Consider the following 17,517-nt stretch of genomic DNA (forward strand, 5'->3'; position numbering starts at 1 on the left):
CACCCTGTTGTAACGTGTGACTGCAGATTAGATGCGCAGCGTATTATCGATCGGATCAATGACACGTAAACACGCAAGGAACGACCTAGAGTCCCGATTGGCCATGCTTCGCTGTCTAGCCCAGCCATTTGAGTCCAGAACACAAGTCTCAGCCTCTGAGATATGAATCGTTATATTTCAAACATACTCTGTTTATATACCAATCAACCAGACCACATCGTACCATAAAATAGAAAACAACATTTACAAAATATTTAACAAGTGAAGTAAACATCGACCAATAGGAAATGTACATTTAAAGTCCAAGGACACCATTAGACTTAACATGATAATTATTGGTATATTTTTCCGAATATCCTAACACACCCCTTCATCCATTGCCTGAGGTGGACAACCGTCTCACACACCTTACTTTCTAAAATTCTATATATATCGTTGTTCCGGTTCTTCTCATTCCCAACGTCCCTTACCTCATATTGTGTTATATTTCAATGTTACAGTTTAATATTAATCTACTTGTAAGCGGTTGAAGAGAAACTACAAAATACAATATGTTCATACTATCCTGACTCAGTTGTTGTTTTGACTTTATTCAAAGGAGTAAAAATATGAAATAAGACTGTCCCAATTCGAAACAAACGTGTCTTTAAAATAAGACTAGCATTGTTTGGAGCCGTCTACTGGACAAACGACGAATAATACTGTTTGTAATTTGTTTAGTCAAGATCAGTTCACTATGTTAACCATAATGATAGGATCGGTTGGCGAATAGAAACAATCATGAGACACACTTGTTTACAAACGAGACCGAAGGTCCTTGGTTTGAGTCCTGCGTGCGGGATCGTTGATGCGCACTGCTGAATAACCCTATGCTACTAGAACGAGACGGCTGTCCAGCACTTCCAGGCTTTCAGCAATGGTCTAGCTTAGATCGGTTCATTATTTAAACTGTGTAAAAAAGTTCATACCTTTGTTAGAATTGTGTCCATAGTAGATTTGAGATGATTAACAATGTTTGTAGCTCAGGATGAGGATACTGAATGTTTTTTTTTCTGAGCATCTCAGAGACCAACAAAGACGATTTCTTCTGAATTCACTTAATCAATAATCATCTGAACAGGTAATTAGCGATCACAAAATACAACATGCTACCCACGTTCGAAGTTTTCATAAATATAGGTTTTAAATTGTGACCAAATGGCTTCATTGAGACGGTTCGCTTAGTTCAGTTAACGCTCAACACCAACGACAGGCAAATACAAACGACTTGATTACTTCTACTGTTTATCTTCTGGTGTCAGCTTTTGTTGACAATTTATCTTGAATTTAGAAATACAGAATCCCTTGTATTAATTAGTAGAATAATGTGCCACATTTTGAATAACTTATTATTCTCTTGTTATGTTGTTATCTTTATCAGGTTTTAGAACATAGTGGGCCAACTAACCAACGTGTTTATCGTGTTGGTGTTTATTTTCGTGGTCAACGATTAGCAACTGGTGAAGGTCGGTCTGTTCAACAAGCTCAAATGGAAGCAGCTAAAAAGGCATTGGAATTACATCAAGGTGAGTATTAGTAGTAGTCGTCTGTTTAAATATATATCATATAATGTTGATGTTTGTTGCGCGAACATTCGCTTGTGAAACCAGTTTCCAAGTTGTTTTGATGAATTTTTGTATTTTACACATTTTGTAAATAGAATACACGAATTGAGTTTTTAAAGTTTTGCTGAAACTTGAGTAAAACGTTCAAGAAAACCATGAAATGTTGTTAGCTGTTAACGGAGATAACAGTGTAATAATCTATTCTTTTCAAATAGGCTAGACGTTTTAGTAACCACTATAAGAACTAAAAAAAGGTATGAAACCATAGCTACTATTAACCTCCTGTCTTGATGGGAACTTTGAATATATAGTCTGTTTTCTTTTTCGCGAAATCCCCGTCGCCAATTTGTTGTGTTTTTATGGCCTGCTAGTTATCACGTAATTTATTCTCCAATCAAAATACGACTTATTTGCCCTTGTACTGTACTAAATCAATGACGTTTGTTCGGTCTGATTAGTTTAGCACCCTATTGGTCCGTTGCCCGGCTAGCCCGCCCAGCTGAGTCCAGAATGCCAACAACAGCCTCCACTACGCGAACCATTTATTTCAGACATATTGGGTTTATAAATCAACCAAACAGACCGCAACGCACCATAAAATAGGAAATAACATTCATACACAATAAAGCCAAAATGTGGCTGTGATTGTGGGAGACTAAATAATAAACTGGGTATAATTTAAGAACAGTAAATCGTACATTAATAATCTATAGGTCGAAATGAAGCTTGTAATAAAGGGAATATAAATGTACACAATCTAATTACTAAATAGTTATACCATAAGAATATGTAGATAATATTAGTCCATTAAAATGTCTCAGAAGTTACTCGTAATTTAATCTTCGCTAGGATATAACACAGTCTCTTTGGCTTTATGATCGCCAGTCAACCGTTACAGCGGTTATTCAAGCAAAGAATTCAGGAAAACCTTTTATGGACAGGATTATAGCGAAACGCGGAACATTTCCCATGGAAAATCAAGTATCTGACTCCGGTGAACTCTTAGGTTGTGTAGTGAAATCATCATCCTTATGTCACGGTATCTTACTAAAGTTTTAGAACATCCATGTTGGAGCTACTCACGAATTTACCAGATACGGAACCGCGTACCTGGCTTCAAGCTACACTTTAATGGTGCAGGATAGTGGTACCAACTATTTCTGTAGACCAAAGTATATGAAGCCGGGTTTAATCCTGCAACTTAGTGGTCGCAAGTTGAGCGTTTTAATCAATGAACCATTTGAGTATATTGTTTGAAGACAATTATAATAAGGAAATTGATGTCACTTGATAAACCATTGAAAACTAGAGAGCACTGAGTCTGTTTCATTTTAGTGTTCTCACTACTACTTCGCCAGTGATTGTGTCCAGAACCTGTAGGTGTGATAGAGGGTACATGGTTTATTGCTAAAAGCGTTGGAATTTCAGCCCATAATTCACAGAACCAAGTCCTTCTCAGCTTACTTCGGTCTTGATAACCGAGTAGTATCAATAGCTGAGTGCACGAATCTGTTCGTGGTAAGTAGGTAACCACAATTTCTCATTAAAACTCTAATGAATTCGCCCCAAAGTTAATCACCAGGGAATAGCTAATTAGTGATTGTTTCTATTAAACTACATTTTGACTTGGGAAACTATCTTCAAACAAATCAATCTGTACGAATCTCTAATTTGAATATTTAAGTTGTGACCACTGAGTTATCAATTTCCAGATTGAACCCAGGGTACTGAACAGAAATGGTAAATTGGTTCATAAAATTCCAAATCCTCACCAAGTGAAGTCATTGTAACACGCGTTGTGCATGCCCAATTACCCTTTACCTTGATACACGATGTTGACTGGGCTACTAGAGCAAGTTTCAGGAAAGAAAAAAGCTAGCAAGCCAAAACGTAGCATCAATTCATGAAATCATTGACTGTTTAACTAAACCGTGTTTGCAGGTGCCAACCACCTGATCGGAGTTCCTTCGCTTGTCGTGACCAATAGTTGAAGATATTGTGAGATGACTTAAAATCGACCTCAGTAAAGCTCGATTATTTACTATTTTTCTCCCGTTAGATCCTGAATTTCAACATTTCATATTTTTTTCTCGATACTAGAGATTGATTCTTTCCTCTCGAAGCATATTCTACTTGTGTAATCTTTTTTTACCATTACTGATGCAAATAGTTCGATTGCTTCAGCATTCATCTTGTTGTGCTGATTGTATAATGCAGAACAATCTGGACCAATGCGTTTATGAGCTAGGCTCTTTTTTATTTGAATAAATGACGAACTAAATTCATTAAACATTGAACACTATTTCGAAATTTTCTTAAAATTTTCAACAGATACATTTCGTCAATTGGATTTTCAACGTTCAGTTATTTCAAAACGATATAAACAACCTTATATTAATAAAATATTGGATCAAGTACAAAATTGGGATGAACAATTAGTGGAATATTTTATTTCAGATAAACCTACATCTACAACAGTTATGTCCACCTTGACTTCAAATACTACTACGAATAATAATAATAATAATAATAATAATAATAATAATAATAATAATAAAATTACTCCTATAAATACTTACAGAATGAATAATAGTGAAAACCAAACAATGAAACGATCATTTCTACCAAACCATAACAATGATATCAATGGAGAAGAATTATTATTGTATAGAAGTACTAAACGTCGTTGTTTTGACAAAAACATTCCTAATCAAAATGCATGTACAAATGAAAAAACATCATATCTCTCCGCCGTATCATCAACATCAAGATATGGCACTTCCCCTTCAATATATCTATCATCACAGACGTCAACTTCAACTAATAATAATGAGGAAGATGATATTGCAATGATCGACAGTAAAACAGAACAACTGAACGCGGTGGAAGACATAGAAAAAGGGAACGAATTGTTTGTTGTAATAAATCACAACGACAATGATGACGTCGAAGACAATATAAACGAAAAAGATGAGGAGGAAGAAGGCGAGATTGTAGAAGACGATGATGATGATGATTTTTGTGATGATTCTAGTAATGATATTCCGAATGAGAGACATTATAAATATAAATTACTTTTAAAATGAAAAAAAAGACAAAACATTGGAACACTGTGTATCTTAATCGTTGTAAATACTACTATTAATAAAAGTAATAATGACAGATGCCAACCCTGACTAAGTAGTCGAATGCATTTTACTCTCTTTTCATTTGTTCGGCCTTTTCTTTTCGTAAAGTCAACGAATTATACGAATTTTCCTTCTTGCTTAACTTAGAAAAATTCATTTCTTATTGACGGAAGAAAGTGGTCAATCAAAGTTGAACTACTGTTTTATATTTTTACGAACTTAATTATATCACGCAATTTTGAATTGTAGTTATATATATATATATATATATATATATATATATATATATATATCGCTGTGAAGGAATTTGTCATTCTTAAAAGACATTCATAATCTTAATATACAAATAGTGCAGTTTCATAAGTGATTGTTTAATAGTAATTGAAATGTGTTGGGGACGATATATCCCGAAAACTCATAGTTTGTAATTTTGTCTTTGTGGAGCTTGTATGCAGATGTATGCGTGGGCATTCCTTACCACCCACGCACATAGTTGATTGATGAACTTATCGATTAAATGTTTAAATATATCAATGGCAATCAATTGACGAACTTATCGGTTAAATGTTTAAAAGCTCCAGAGCAATATCGATATATATTTGTATATATACGTTTTAAATTGTGTTTGGTGCTCGCTCGTTTTTTGGCTGTTTGCAGAATATATTTTCCATACCAAGCTTGGACTTCTCCTTCTAGGCCCCCGAATGCCCTGGTACGGCCGAGAGTGGGGAGAGTCCGCTCTTCCTCTCGAAATGCTCTCACACGGCCGCGCGTACACAGCCTCTGCCAGGGAAGTCCTACTCACTGCCTTCTCGTGGCGGGGGTGTTGTTTACGGAAATGAGAGGACGAAAAGCGAATGTCCGGCGCTTTAACCGGATCACAAACCAATGGTGTACATGGGCTCCAGTATCCAGTGGGAACAAATGGCGTATGAACCAATCGTTGGTCACCGGCTACTATGGGATTGCATCTCCTTACGATGCTCCACTGCCTTGTGGGTTAGACCTTCAGGTCAAAGGCTCGGGGAGTGGCCCCCTAAGTTAACCACCTGATTCGGTTTGGGCACCCGGACAGTATCACAGCCCACACACAAATGATGAACTCTTTATGTCTATGGAAATTACTTTTCTCGCTTTGAAAAACAAACAATTGATTCAAATTATTATCATTACAATTATTGTCATTATTATTACTATTATTATTATTATTACTATTACTATTATTATTATCATTTTCCACATTATTCACCCTCTTTTATACTTCTACAGTGGCTCGTCTTTGGTGGAAATTTGACTGTATCTAAACGTTCTCGAGTCACTGTCCGGTTGAAAATTGTGTTACCACCGAATACGAGAACTGAAGCAGTTTTTCTGAAACCACGTGCACCATTCATACTGGCTGCCTTCAACGTTCGCACATTTCTGCAGGTCGGACAACAGATAGGGCTGGCTATGTCTTTGGAAAGTCTTAATATTGATGTTTGTTGTCTATTCGAGACCCGTATTCAAGACTCTGGTGAAGTACTACAAATTCGCTCTCTATCTGTCGCTTCGAAAAGCTTGTTTTACGTGCGCTTATCCGGGGACCCTGTGGCATCTTCGTCTGGTCTTGCTGGCGTTGGTGTCGCACTAAGCGCTAGAGCTGAGGCAGCACTAGTCGATTGGATCCCCATTAACAGTCGGTTATGTGCTGTTAGATTAGAAAGTTCCATCAAAGTGAGAAGAAATCGGCGTGAGAAACGATGTCTTTTCGTCATCTCCACCTATGGCCCGACAGATTGCAGCCCGGATGCAATCAATGATGAATTTTACCACCAGTTATCTGTTCTTCTCCAGAAAGTGCGTTCGACAGATATTGCAGTGCTAGCCGGAGACTTGAATGCTCAGGTCGGGCGTCTAGGCACAGAAGAGAGTCGTTTAGGTGGTCGATGGGGACTCGTTGGTCGCAGGTCAGATAACGGGGACCGTCTACTGCAACTGTCTTGGACGATGGGCAGAATTTTTCGAAGGGCAGTTCAACTGGCCTGCTGCTCCGGCAACATCGGTCAGACTGTCCTGCCCTCCATGGCCGGTGACGACTGATCCACCAAACGAGGAGGAAGTCCGCAAGGAACTCCAACTCTTGAAGCGTTACAAATCACATGGCCCAGATGACTTACCTCTGGCTCTTTTTAAAGATGGTGGTGACTTTTTGACTAAGGGACTGACGACGTTGTTTACAAAGGTTTGGTAACTAGAGAGTGTACCAACGTCATGGAATGAGTCGATAGTTGTCCCTATCTTTAAAAAGGGTTCACGTCGTTCCTGTAACAACTATCGGGGGATAAGTCTACTTCCGATTGCGTTCAAGCTATTGGCTTCCTTCATACTTCGTAGGTAGTTCAAACCCGTGAAAGATTGACTCGCGAGAAGCAGGCTGGGTTTCGTTCTGGTCGAGGATGTATTGATCATATTTTCACCCTCCGCCAAATGTTAGAACACCGCCATACTTATCAAAGGCCAACAATCGTAGTGTTTCTTGACATCAGGGCTGCATTCGATTCGTTGGACAGGACTGTTCTCTGGGATTGTCTATTGAAGAAGGGTGTGCCTGAGAAGTTTATTTACATCCTAAAAGCCCTATATAAAAACACCTCAGGCAGAGTGAGGGCATACAACCACCTCTCTCCATTGTTCCATTCGAGCAGTGTGGTTAGGCAGGGTTGCCCAATCTCACCATTCCTCTTCAACTTTGCCATCGATGACATTCTGGGAACAGCTCTGATGGATGTAAGTGATGGTGGTGTGAATCTGCTGCCTGGAGAAAGACTCCTCGACCTTGAGTATGCGGATGATATTGTCTTACTGTGCGATAATGCCCAAGGCATGCAATCCGCACTTAATCAGTTGGCAATCAGTGTCCGTAGGTATGGTATGTGCTTTGCACCTTCGAAGTGCAAAGTACTCCTACAAGACTGGCAGGATTCCAATCCTGTACTCACCCTGGATGGTGAGCAGATAGACGTAGTCGAGAAGTTCGTGTATCTGGGTAGCTGCATAAGTGCTGGTGGGGGTGTGAGTGATGAGATCAATGCACGAATAGTGAAAGCCAGAGCGGCTTATGCCAATCTGGGCCACCTTCGGCGCCTTCGTGATGTTAGTCTGGCTGTAAAAGGTCGGATCTACAACGCGTCAGTGAGAGCAGTTTTGCTCTATGTTTGTGAAACCTGGTCTCTCCGAGTTGAGGACGTTAGACGACTCTCTGTGTTCGATCATCGCTGTCTCCGAAGGATTGCTAACATCCAGTGGCAGCACCATGTTAGTAATGCAGAGGTTCGGCATCGTGTGTTCGGGCACAGAGACGATAATGTAATAGGTGTCACCATCTTGAAACACCGACTTTAGTGGCTTGGACAAGTTCTACGAATGTCGTCCCAGAGAATTCCACGTCGTGCATTACTTGCCGACTCTGGGACTGGTTGGAAAAAGCGGAGAGGTGGTCAGTGTATGACATGGTGTCGTGGTATGAAAGAAAGCTACAAAGGACTGGCTTCTGTTGGTCCTTCACGGCTCCCTGGTTGGGGTCTGAGAGATGGTGCTACACAGTGACTAGAGACGTTATCAGATATGGCTCAGAATAGAAGCCAGTGGCGATCCTGCTGTAACCTTCTTTTACTTTCTTCGTGAAAAGTGGTTGTGTCTCCTTTAACTAAAAGATTTCTTCTGATTGTACCTTTCCGTTCGCCCATTATTGCTATTATTATTATTATTACACTACCCCACACCAATCTCTTCGTTATTGTTCTCTTCTTTTACACTCCTTACCTTTTTTTCCTTCTCTTTAACTTCTCATTGTTTTGTGTGGCGCATATATATTGGCGCTCTCTTGTATCAATATTTATGTGTTCAAATAAATTAAATAATAAATAAATGCCATCAACGACAACCCAAACAATGCAACTTTTGACTGAGATGTTCTCCCGCAACGGATTACCGGATATAATCGTATCCGACAGCGGTTCGCATTTCACCTCAAATCAATTTCAAGAATTTTGAAAATGCCTATCGATCAAGCATTTCCGCTCTCCACCTTACGATCCACAGTCAAATGGCCAGGCAGAAAGATTTGTGGATACATCCAGTAGAGCTCTAATGAAGTCGAAAGGGGAGGGAACGCCGGTAGAAATACTGCAGAATTTCTTGTCTCTCTACCGAACAACACCTAGTGATATGCTACCACAGCAGAATTCCCCAGTAGAGGTCCTGATGGGAAGGAAATTGGGGACGATCCATAGTCTCATGTGCCCAAGAAACACACCACCACCATCTCAGAAGCTTCCAGCGTACGAGGTCAGATGCCCGGTGTTCGCTCGAGACTACAGAGCAAATCATGGTCCTTGGATCGAAGCACGTGTGGTTGGAAAGCTAGGCCAAGTTATGTACGAGGTAAACGTGGGAAGAGACACGTGGACTAGACACCGAAATCAATTACGGAAGCGGAAAACCCCGGACCGCCTACAAAAGGAGTAAATCTTCCCCTCGACATCTTGCTTGATACCTTCAACTTACCTGCAGCCCCACCACAAGAAGCTCAACGACAAGCTGATCCCCGTCCCAGAAGGTTGCCTCTCCGTCAGCGGCGAACTACAGTCAAGATGCAAGTCGACCCCAGAAAAGTACACTATTAAAAAAGGGATGAGTGTTGGGGACGACATATCCCGAAAACTCATAGTTTGTAATTTTGTCTTTGTGGAGCTTGTATGCAGATGTATGCGTGGGCATTCCTTACCACCCACGCACATAGTTGATTGATGAACTTATCGATTAAATGTTTAAATATATCAATGGCAATCAATTGACGAACTTATCGGTTAAATGTTTAAAAGCTCCAGAGCAATATCGATATATATTTGTATATATACGTTTTAAATTGTGTTTGGTGCTCGCTCGTTTTTTGGCTGTTTGCAGAATATATTTTCTATACCAAGCTTGGACTTCTTCTAGATAGCGGGGCTGGAACTCGTCAATAGCTAGATTACTGGTCTTTGGTCACTGAGTCTTGTTCTCGTTCGCAGATTAAGTGAACTCGTGAAGCTTCAAACCTAACAAAATGGTTGACAGGTGTGTCTCATGATTTTCTTTATTCGCCAACCGATCCTATCATTATGGTTAACATAGTGAACTGATCTTGACTAAACAAATTACAAACAGTATTATTCGTCGTTTGTCCAGTAGACGGCTCCAAACAATGCTAGTCTTATTTTAAAGACACGTTTGTTTCGAATTGGGACAGTCTTATTTCATATTTTTACTCCTTTGAATAAAGTCAAAACAACAACTGAGTCAGGATAGTATGAACATATTGTATTTTGTAGTTTCTCTTCAACCGCTTACAAGTAGATTAATATTAAACTGTAACATTGAAATATAACACAATATGAGGTAAGGGACGTTGGGAATGAGAAGAACCGGAACAACGATATATATAGAATTTTAGAAAGTGAGGGGAATAAGGAAGTAATTTTTCGTTATATCTTTGCTATGGTTGCTCTAAGGTGTCCAAAATATCCTATATTTTGTAAGCCTATTCACTGAATATGACTCATTTGTGTGTGTATAATTAGATAAATTAAGTATCATTCCTAAAGGAATATATTCAACGAAATTAGGCAAAACTAAGAACAATGGGTCGCCCTTACGAGCACCAGTTGGGGTTACCATTTAGGATGTTAGTTAATTAGAAACTCTGATTCGAACATAAGTTTCCAAAAAATGAAGCGTCGGAAACTTATCCTACTTTCTCAGTGCACATTTCCGTGGAATATGTTGCGACACAACCTCTCTATCAACGGAATCGAGTGCTGGTTTAAGGTCAAGTAATATGGTTATCATCGAGCATCGATTTCCGCATGTTTCAAAGCTTACCAGAATGTAATAACTTGATCAATAAACTCAAGATCAGGTCTACGATCGGCCTGTTTTTCTCATATTCGCTATTTATAATCTCTGTTCATACGTTCAGCAACTACGAAGGTTGATATTTTGGTTATTGTATTGGTCAAACTAATTCGTTTGTGAGGATTACAAAGAGATTCCTACATATTTTACGATCAAAAGTTGAGACCAGTTAGGCTAGATAATGTCCAGCTTCCAAACTTAATTTTTAGTCAAATGAACTACTAAAACTATGTCGCCATCTTCGGGGTTAATTCATCAGATCATTTAGCTCACCCACGCTTGAGATTAAATATGGTGTTTCTAAATTTGTATCGATTTCCCATTCCGATTGTTTGGAAATATTGGGTAACACGAGAGTAGCTGGAGGGAGATTTAACTATTTCTGCAAGTGTTCTATCCGTTCTGGCTTTAATGAATTGTGAGTGAATCACTGTCTCGTCTTTTTCTAAAATAATCTAATTAATAGTTAACTGTTTAATACCTTTTACATTTGCGAGCAAGATTTTTTTAAGGGTTACCTAATACATCTGCTTTTCAAATCTCATCACGTACAACAGCATTCAATAGCTGGAAATTTTTTATCATTCAACGTTTTAATGTTCAACATCTGAGGGTGGTCGAGATTACAAGATGTTTCTCAGATAACAGACGATTTGGTAACCTTCAACGCGTTACTCCGTTGAAAATAGTATATTACATTACAGATGACTTAGATCAACTTTAGTGAAGATAATGTGTGACTTGTTGGAGTTTATGAGTTGTTAACAATAATATCCTGTAACGTAGCTCTGTTACTGACAAGGCGTAGAATGCACTCGACACAACACCCTATACTGCTGTCGCGAATTAAAAGCAAATGGAACATAAACCGACAGAATACATTATTTTTCACAAATACTGCCCGTAACGACAACGTATACACTTATACTGCTTGAACAGTAATAAGTAATATACCACGAAATAGAAAACAAAGAGAAATATAGAGTTTTAAAAAGACGCGAAACAAGACCTAAGAATTACAAAGACGAAAAGTACATTAAAACATTCCAGACTCTGATAAAGATTCTAAAACTGACTTAGCAGTATTCAAACTTAATTCATAGTTAAAACCATCATCATAAGGTTTATGATAGGAAGGTAATAGAATACGATTAAAAAACCTTTTACAAAGTACAAAATATAAACGAAATGATTTTTTCTTGACATGATAATTAGCCATTTCATGCTTATCAATAAGGCATAGAAATTTTATCCAATTTAAAAATATACCAAAATCATGCGGATTACGATAAATCACTCCACGTTGTTTTAATATTTTAGTGAATTTTGCATTAATATGTCGTTCAATACTTGTCTCACCATTACTAATTAAATATGTATGCCAAGTGCATAGAGCAATTACTAAAGGAACTGCAATTACACTGAAAATGAAACATCCTTTGAACAATGGAATGAAGAATTTATTCGATGGTAAATATGTGTTATAGTTGAACCAAATCGATGAATACTTTACAGTGGTATTGATCTAAAAATTAAAAATAAACATCTGAATGTAATACAACACATTTCTGATAAACGGCTAGAATATTATTATTATTCTACAGCAATTTAATGAGTTGTGATTTTTTATGAAAACCAAGTTGGAAGTGTAAAGGACTATCCACAAATATAATAAGATGATGATCACATAGAACATAAATTATTGAATCCTGACAAACTGCTTAAATAGTCAACTTTTTGCTAACAAGTACAAAAGTTATAGGTCTAATGGTACATCAATCCGTGGATATATAGTGATGATATAGAATATAGTGTAACCCAGCATCAAAATACCAAGGGCTTATATTGAATAACTTTCAGAAATTCAGTGTAACAATCATCAATGTTTATCGTATCCAATTAAAATATACGTAATCAGGAAACTATAGCTTATGTTTTTAAAATTTAATCTTAACTCTATCGGCACTATTAAATGTAAACTGGTAGGAAAAGATCTCAATAAATATGAGTTGTTGAACCAAGTACAACTGAGGGAGTATAACCAAATAGATATAGAAAACATAAGATCTGGGACAGACCTATATTGGCTCAAGTTATCACACTGATACTTAAATTGTTATAATTCTCTCTTACGGTTATAACCCAGCTATTCCTATTGCTTAGTATTTTTGAACATCGATTCACTCGACAAGTCGCCAAATCAGAACACGATTGAACAGGAAAGAGATTATATTCCAAATAACAAGGTTAGATGGAAGTAGGAAGCACAATAGGGGAAACGTTAGTATATTTATAGTTTTTCACATGAGATTTCTAGTGTTCACTAAGTACTGACTAACGCTGATTGGCTAATTCTTATCCAATCAGCGTGCAGCAAAGCAATCGTGCATTGAGCATGCTTTAATCCAGTCTATGTCCCGCTAAAATAAATCCAGGACCTTTCGCCTTAAACATTGATGTATTATTCACTAAGCTACTGGGGTTAAATAATTATTCAGTAGGAAGACATTACTGGTAACAGTTTGAATTTTTCTGTAACTGGATATCAGCAGATGCTAAATAAAAACCTTTAGTAATAGGAGATATAACTTGAATAAAAATGAATAAAGTCGTAAGATGAAAGTTTCGGAATAATTCCATTAAGAAAAAGTGGAAGTATGAGCAATTCCTTTACTTACTTTTAATAATGATATTTAAAGTTTCCAATGGCGAGACTACAATTTATGGACGAGCCGATCAGAAGCGTTTGAGGGAATTCAAGGTCACGGCACCAATTTTAGTACCTGATACTCAAATACGGTCGGTTCACAGCGGATCTTAGAGAAAGCGTGATAATTGAGCGGCTACAACAAATGGGACTACTAAGAAATTCCTTTGTTCGTGATTGTGGTAATCAAATGACTTGTGCGGCCTACCGCGATGATGTTGTCTTTCGATGTAATGTGTTGGAGGAAGAAGTCTGTTAGAATAGGATTTTTTCGCTCGATCCAGATTTAAACTAAAGTAAATTATGACAATTGTCGCGAACTGGATAATAAAAGCACCAGTAACACTGACTGAAGCCAGGTACTACAATATATACGGAGGATTGGAGAGCGCACAGATGTCTTTATAGACTTCGTTATGTGCATCGTTTTGTATAGTATATTTTACTCTATACTAACTTTTCTGATTGGTTAATATTTCTCAAGGTTACTTAAAACTCGTTCAAAGGTCGTCCATAAATTATAGTCTCGGCGATTTTTCTAATTGACCCCGTATTTTTATCAGGTCATCGCAAGCCTTTTCCCAAGTAACTCAGAGTAGACAATAGCTCAAAATACGTGACATATCCACCCAGAACAGTTGACAACTAATTACCATTTCCTCAGTTGAGTGAGCAACTTGAACCAGTATTATGTGCCTAACGAAATCGTTGTCTATTCTGTCGTTTTACTGTACGAACAACAGGTACACACCTCAAATACAGGCTCAACCAAAAGCCAATCACACCACAAAGGGTTTGTGGAGATTGCTGAATACTAACGTTTAAATTTTGGATTGATTTTAGTGAGACAAATATTAAAAACCATTTGATCTTTTACGACCAACTAATTATTATAATATACATCCCACCATCCAATTTTGACAATGTACTAGAAGAATTTTCAAATAAATACTTTTTCCACTTCATACTAGTCACACTTACTTGATTTTCATTAATTTCCACTAAGTAGCTTCGAAAGTCTGACCAACCAACAGTTAGCAAATATATCCCACCAATACTCATAAATATCAATACTAAATAAAAATGGCGATGTGTATACAAACCAATACAATTAGCTGTCCATGGACAATGATGATCCATACATAATATACATGTTTTACATATAGCACAATGATGTGCTCTTATTGGACGTGATACAAAACATCGTGAACACATAGTACTAGTAGTATTATATGGAATTCGTGGTACATTGCCGGGATTAATGAAAACAGCAGATAAATAATGGAAATAAATATTGACGATGATTAGATGACTTAATGTAAAATGTAACGAAAACCATGTACCCTCAGTACGTAAACTACACTTGATCGAATTATATCCACTATATAAATAACATGAATTCAAAATGAAAAGACGACGTGGTATCAAAACTGTATACAATAAACATAGAATCAAGCATAAATAAGTTAATACTAATGCGACTAGAGTTCGGCCGAAATTTTTCCGACCACCAAGGTATAACGAGAAACAATTTAAAATTGGTCCTAATATAAAAATTGTGTAAATGTTTGATATAAAATATAAAAACCAATCAATACATTGATAAATAGATTGGGGTGATGATAAATTTCTGCTTAGGTTAATCATCATTATCTCTGGCATGTATAAACGAATTAAACATTTTAAAATGTAAATGTGGTCAGAGAAAAATGTAGTTTTCATTATTCCAGAAAGAAAGTGCACAAATAGAGCTGAAAAATCGAGAGAAAACAAAGAGAGAAGTTAGGGTTTTCGCAAGAAATTATCGGACAATTTACCATTTTTATAGTGATTATTGATTTGTTTAAACGGAAGAATATTAGTGCAAGGGGAACCAAATATATATGCACCACACTTTATCATCCGATTGCTGTGAGGGTTAGGATACTGCCCAGGTGCCCAAATCGAAGCAGGTGGTTTTCTTAGGCTACTCCTTGAGCCTTTCACCTAGAGGTTCAATCCGCAAGGCACTAGAACGACGTTAGGAGATGCAGTCTTATGGTAGCCGATCACCAACAATAGGTTCAAACACCATTTGTTCCCTCAGGATCCTGGGGCCTATGTGCACTACTGGTTTGGAATCAAGGTTTTCCATCTCCTCTTGGTGGATCCTCCATGTCCACTAACCTGGTTAAAGCACTTGAGATCCGCTTTTCGACCTTTTAATTTCGTAAACAACACTCTCACCGCGAGAAGTAGTGAGTAGAATTTCCCTGGCAGTGGCTGTATACACGTGGTCATGTGAGAGCATTTAGAGAGGGAGAAGACTACCCAGCATCGGCCGTACCAGGGCACTTGGGAATTATATTCTAACCATGGAATTTTATTGTCAAAGTTCAACGGTCATAAAAGTTCGAGTTTACCCGTTTTTTTATAAACGAATAAATACTAAGACTTATAGTTGCCAGTACCGATTGCTTTACGTTGTCACTAACAGACCACGAATTGGAATACATGTAGATGACCAGAGTTCATTCGAGTGGGTAGGGAATGGTGCAACCCCCAAGCTAACATAGAATTTATACCTCACGGTTAGTAACCTAATACAGATTACTCTTTTGTAATACCCAAGACCTACGGCTATATTGATGTCTGTATAGAACAAACATGACCATACTAAGGAAATATATTATGGAAAAGTAGAGAAACGTATATTAGAGACACGGTTGCATAAGCTAGTCTATGGTGTGTACCTAAGTCGTTTGCGCTAGTTACCCTTGACCTTGACAACATTCGACACTCCAGTTTTCAGTTTCAGTTTCAGTTTGGGAAGGACAGGAGGCTCAATGGCCTATGTTAGTCCTGGCAATGGTGGTCTCTCAGTTGATCCAACTTTCTTTTGAAAGAGTCGACGGATGGAGCCTCAACCACGTGCTGAGGTAGTGAATTCCACTCGTTGATGATTCGATGGGAAAGTCGATAGTCAGCTGACAAGTAATTTGTTCTCGGCTTGTGAACTTTTTTGGAGTGTCCTCGTAAATTCTCTGTTTTGGAAGACAAGAAAAATGAGGGCATATCAGGTGCAAATTTGGCACTAAGCAATTTGAAAACTGTAATCAAGTCGCCTCTAGTTCTGCGATATGACAACGGGAAAAGGTTCAGCTTGGCCAGTCGAGATTCATACGGAAGCTTCGCTATTCCGGGAACCAGCTTAGTGGCCGTTCTCTGAACCTTTTCCAGAAGCTCACTGTCTTTTTAAGCAGGGGCTAGCCGCTTGTATGCAGTACTCAAGTTTAGGACGTACGAACACTGTATATAAGGTCAAAAACGTCTTAGCGTCGACATGACTAAAAGCCCTACGTATTGACCACAACGTTCTAAAACTTTTGGCGGCTATTGCACGGCAGTGTGCAGTAGTCTTTAAGTCTTGACTAACGATAACTCCTAAGTCATTATATGTCTGGACGACAGGTAGCTCAGTGTTATTCATCGTGTATGCATCTGTACCTTGATGACCGATATGCATCACAACACACTTGGAAGTATTTATCGGCAACTGCCAGGCTTCAGACCATTCAGATAATCTCTTCAGGTCATTTTGAAGTTCTAAGCTATCACTCTTACATCGTATCGTTTTCCATATCTTGACATCGTCAGCATATAGCAAGACCGATGATGATAGGAGACAAGGAAGGTCATTTACATACAAGAGGAATAGCACTGGCCCCAAAACTGTACCCTGGGGCACTCCACTAAGCACAGTTTCCCAGCTAGATAACTTTGAGTTCACCCTTACTCTTTGTTGCCGCCCAACTAAGAAGTCTTTTATCCACATCAATAAATTGCCTTCAATCCCGACTTTTCTTAACTTATATAACAGCCGGTTGTGCGGAACTTTATCAAAAGCTTTACTGAAATCAATGAAGGCGACGTCTACAGGTAGCTTTTGGTCCTTAAGAGCGCACCAGCTTTCACGAACCACTAATAAGTTAGTGAGACAAGAATAACCTATTCTGAAACCGTGCTGCTTCTCCGAGAGGATCCGGTTTTTATCGAGATACTTAAACAGCTCCTTCCGAATAATCTTTTCTAAGATTTTAACAACCACACTAGTTAGGCTAACGGGGCGGTAGTTCTCAGGTTTGTGTTTCGTGCCTGTTTT

The 17,517-nt window shown here is 38.1% G+C and overlaps 2 protein-coding genes across 3 annotated transcripts in view; one reads left to right on the forward strand and one right to left on the reverse strand.

Moving 5' to 3' along the window:
- The window catches only part of MS3_00006970 (uncharacterized protein), a 46,124-nt gene extending 38,279 nt beyond the window's left edge, over nucleotides 1-7,845 (forward strand). The window contains exons 18-19 of the mRNA XM_051215220.1: nucleotides 1,421-1,565; nucleotides 3,936-7,845. Of these exons, the coding sequence (XP_051068412.1) occupies nucleotides 1,421-1,565; nucleotides 3,936-4,690 (900 nt within the window). The 3' untranslated portion in view covers nucleotides 4,691-7,845. The remainder of the gene's footprint in view (nucleotides 1-1,420; nucleotides 1,566-3,935) is intronic.
- Nucleotides 7,846-11,705: 3,860 nt separating this feature from the next.
- On the reverse strand, nucleotides 11,706-16,399 carry ZDHHC16_1 (Palmitoyltransferase zdhhc16; the record flags this gene model as incomplete). 2 transcript variants are annotated; one of them, XM_012942823.3, is made up of 3 exons in its annotated part: nucleotides 16,109-16,399; nucleotides 14,358-15,127; nucleotides 11,706-12,194 (listed from the first exon to the last, which is right to left on the reverse strand). In XM_012942823.3, the coding sequence occupies exons 1-3, from the start codon at nucleotides 16,146-16,148 to the stop codon at nucleotides 11,706-11,708; spliced, it is 1,299 nt and encodes a 432-aa protein (XP_012798277.2). In that variant the 5' UTR covers nucleotides 16,149-16,399. The 2 variants fall into 2 exon arrangements, with proteins under 2 accessions (XP_012798277.2, XP_051068413.1); XM_051215221.1 differs by having other exon boundaries at nucleotides 14,358-16,399.
- Nucleotides 16,400-17,517: the final 1,118 nt, after the last annotated feature.

This window comes from Schistosoma haematobium, chromosome 2, assembly GCF_000699445.3.
Source record: "Schistosoma haematobium chromosome 2, whole genome shotgun sequence".
Lineage (NCBI taxonomy): Eukaryota > Metazoa > Platyhelminthes > Trematoda > Strigeidida > Schistosomatidae > Schistosoma > Schistosoma haematobium.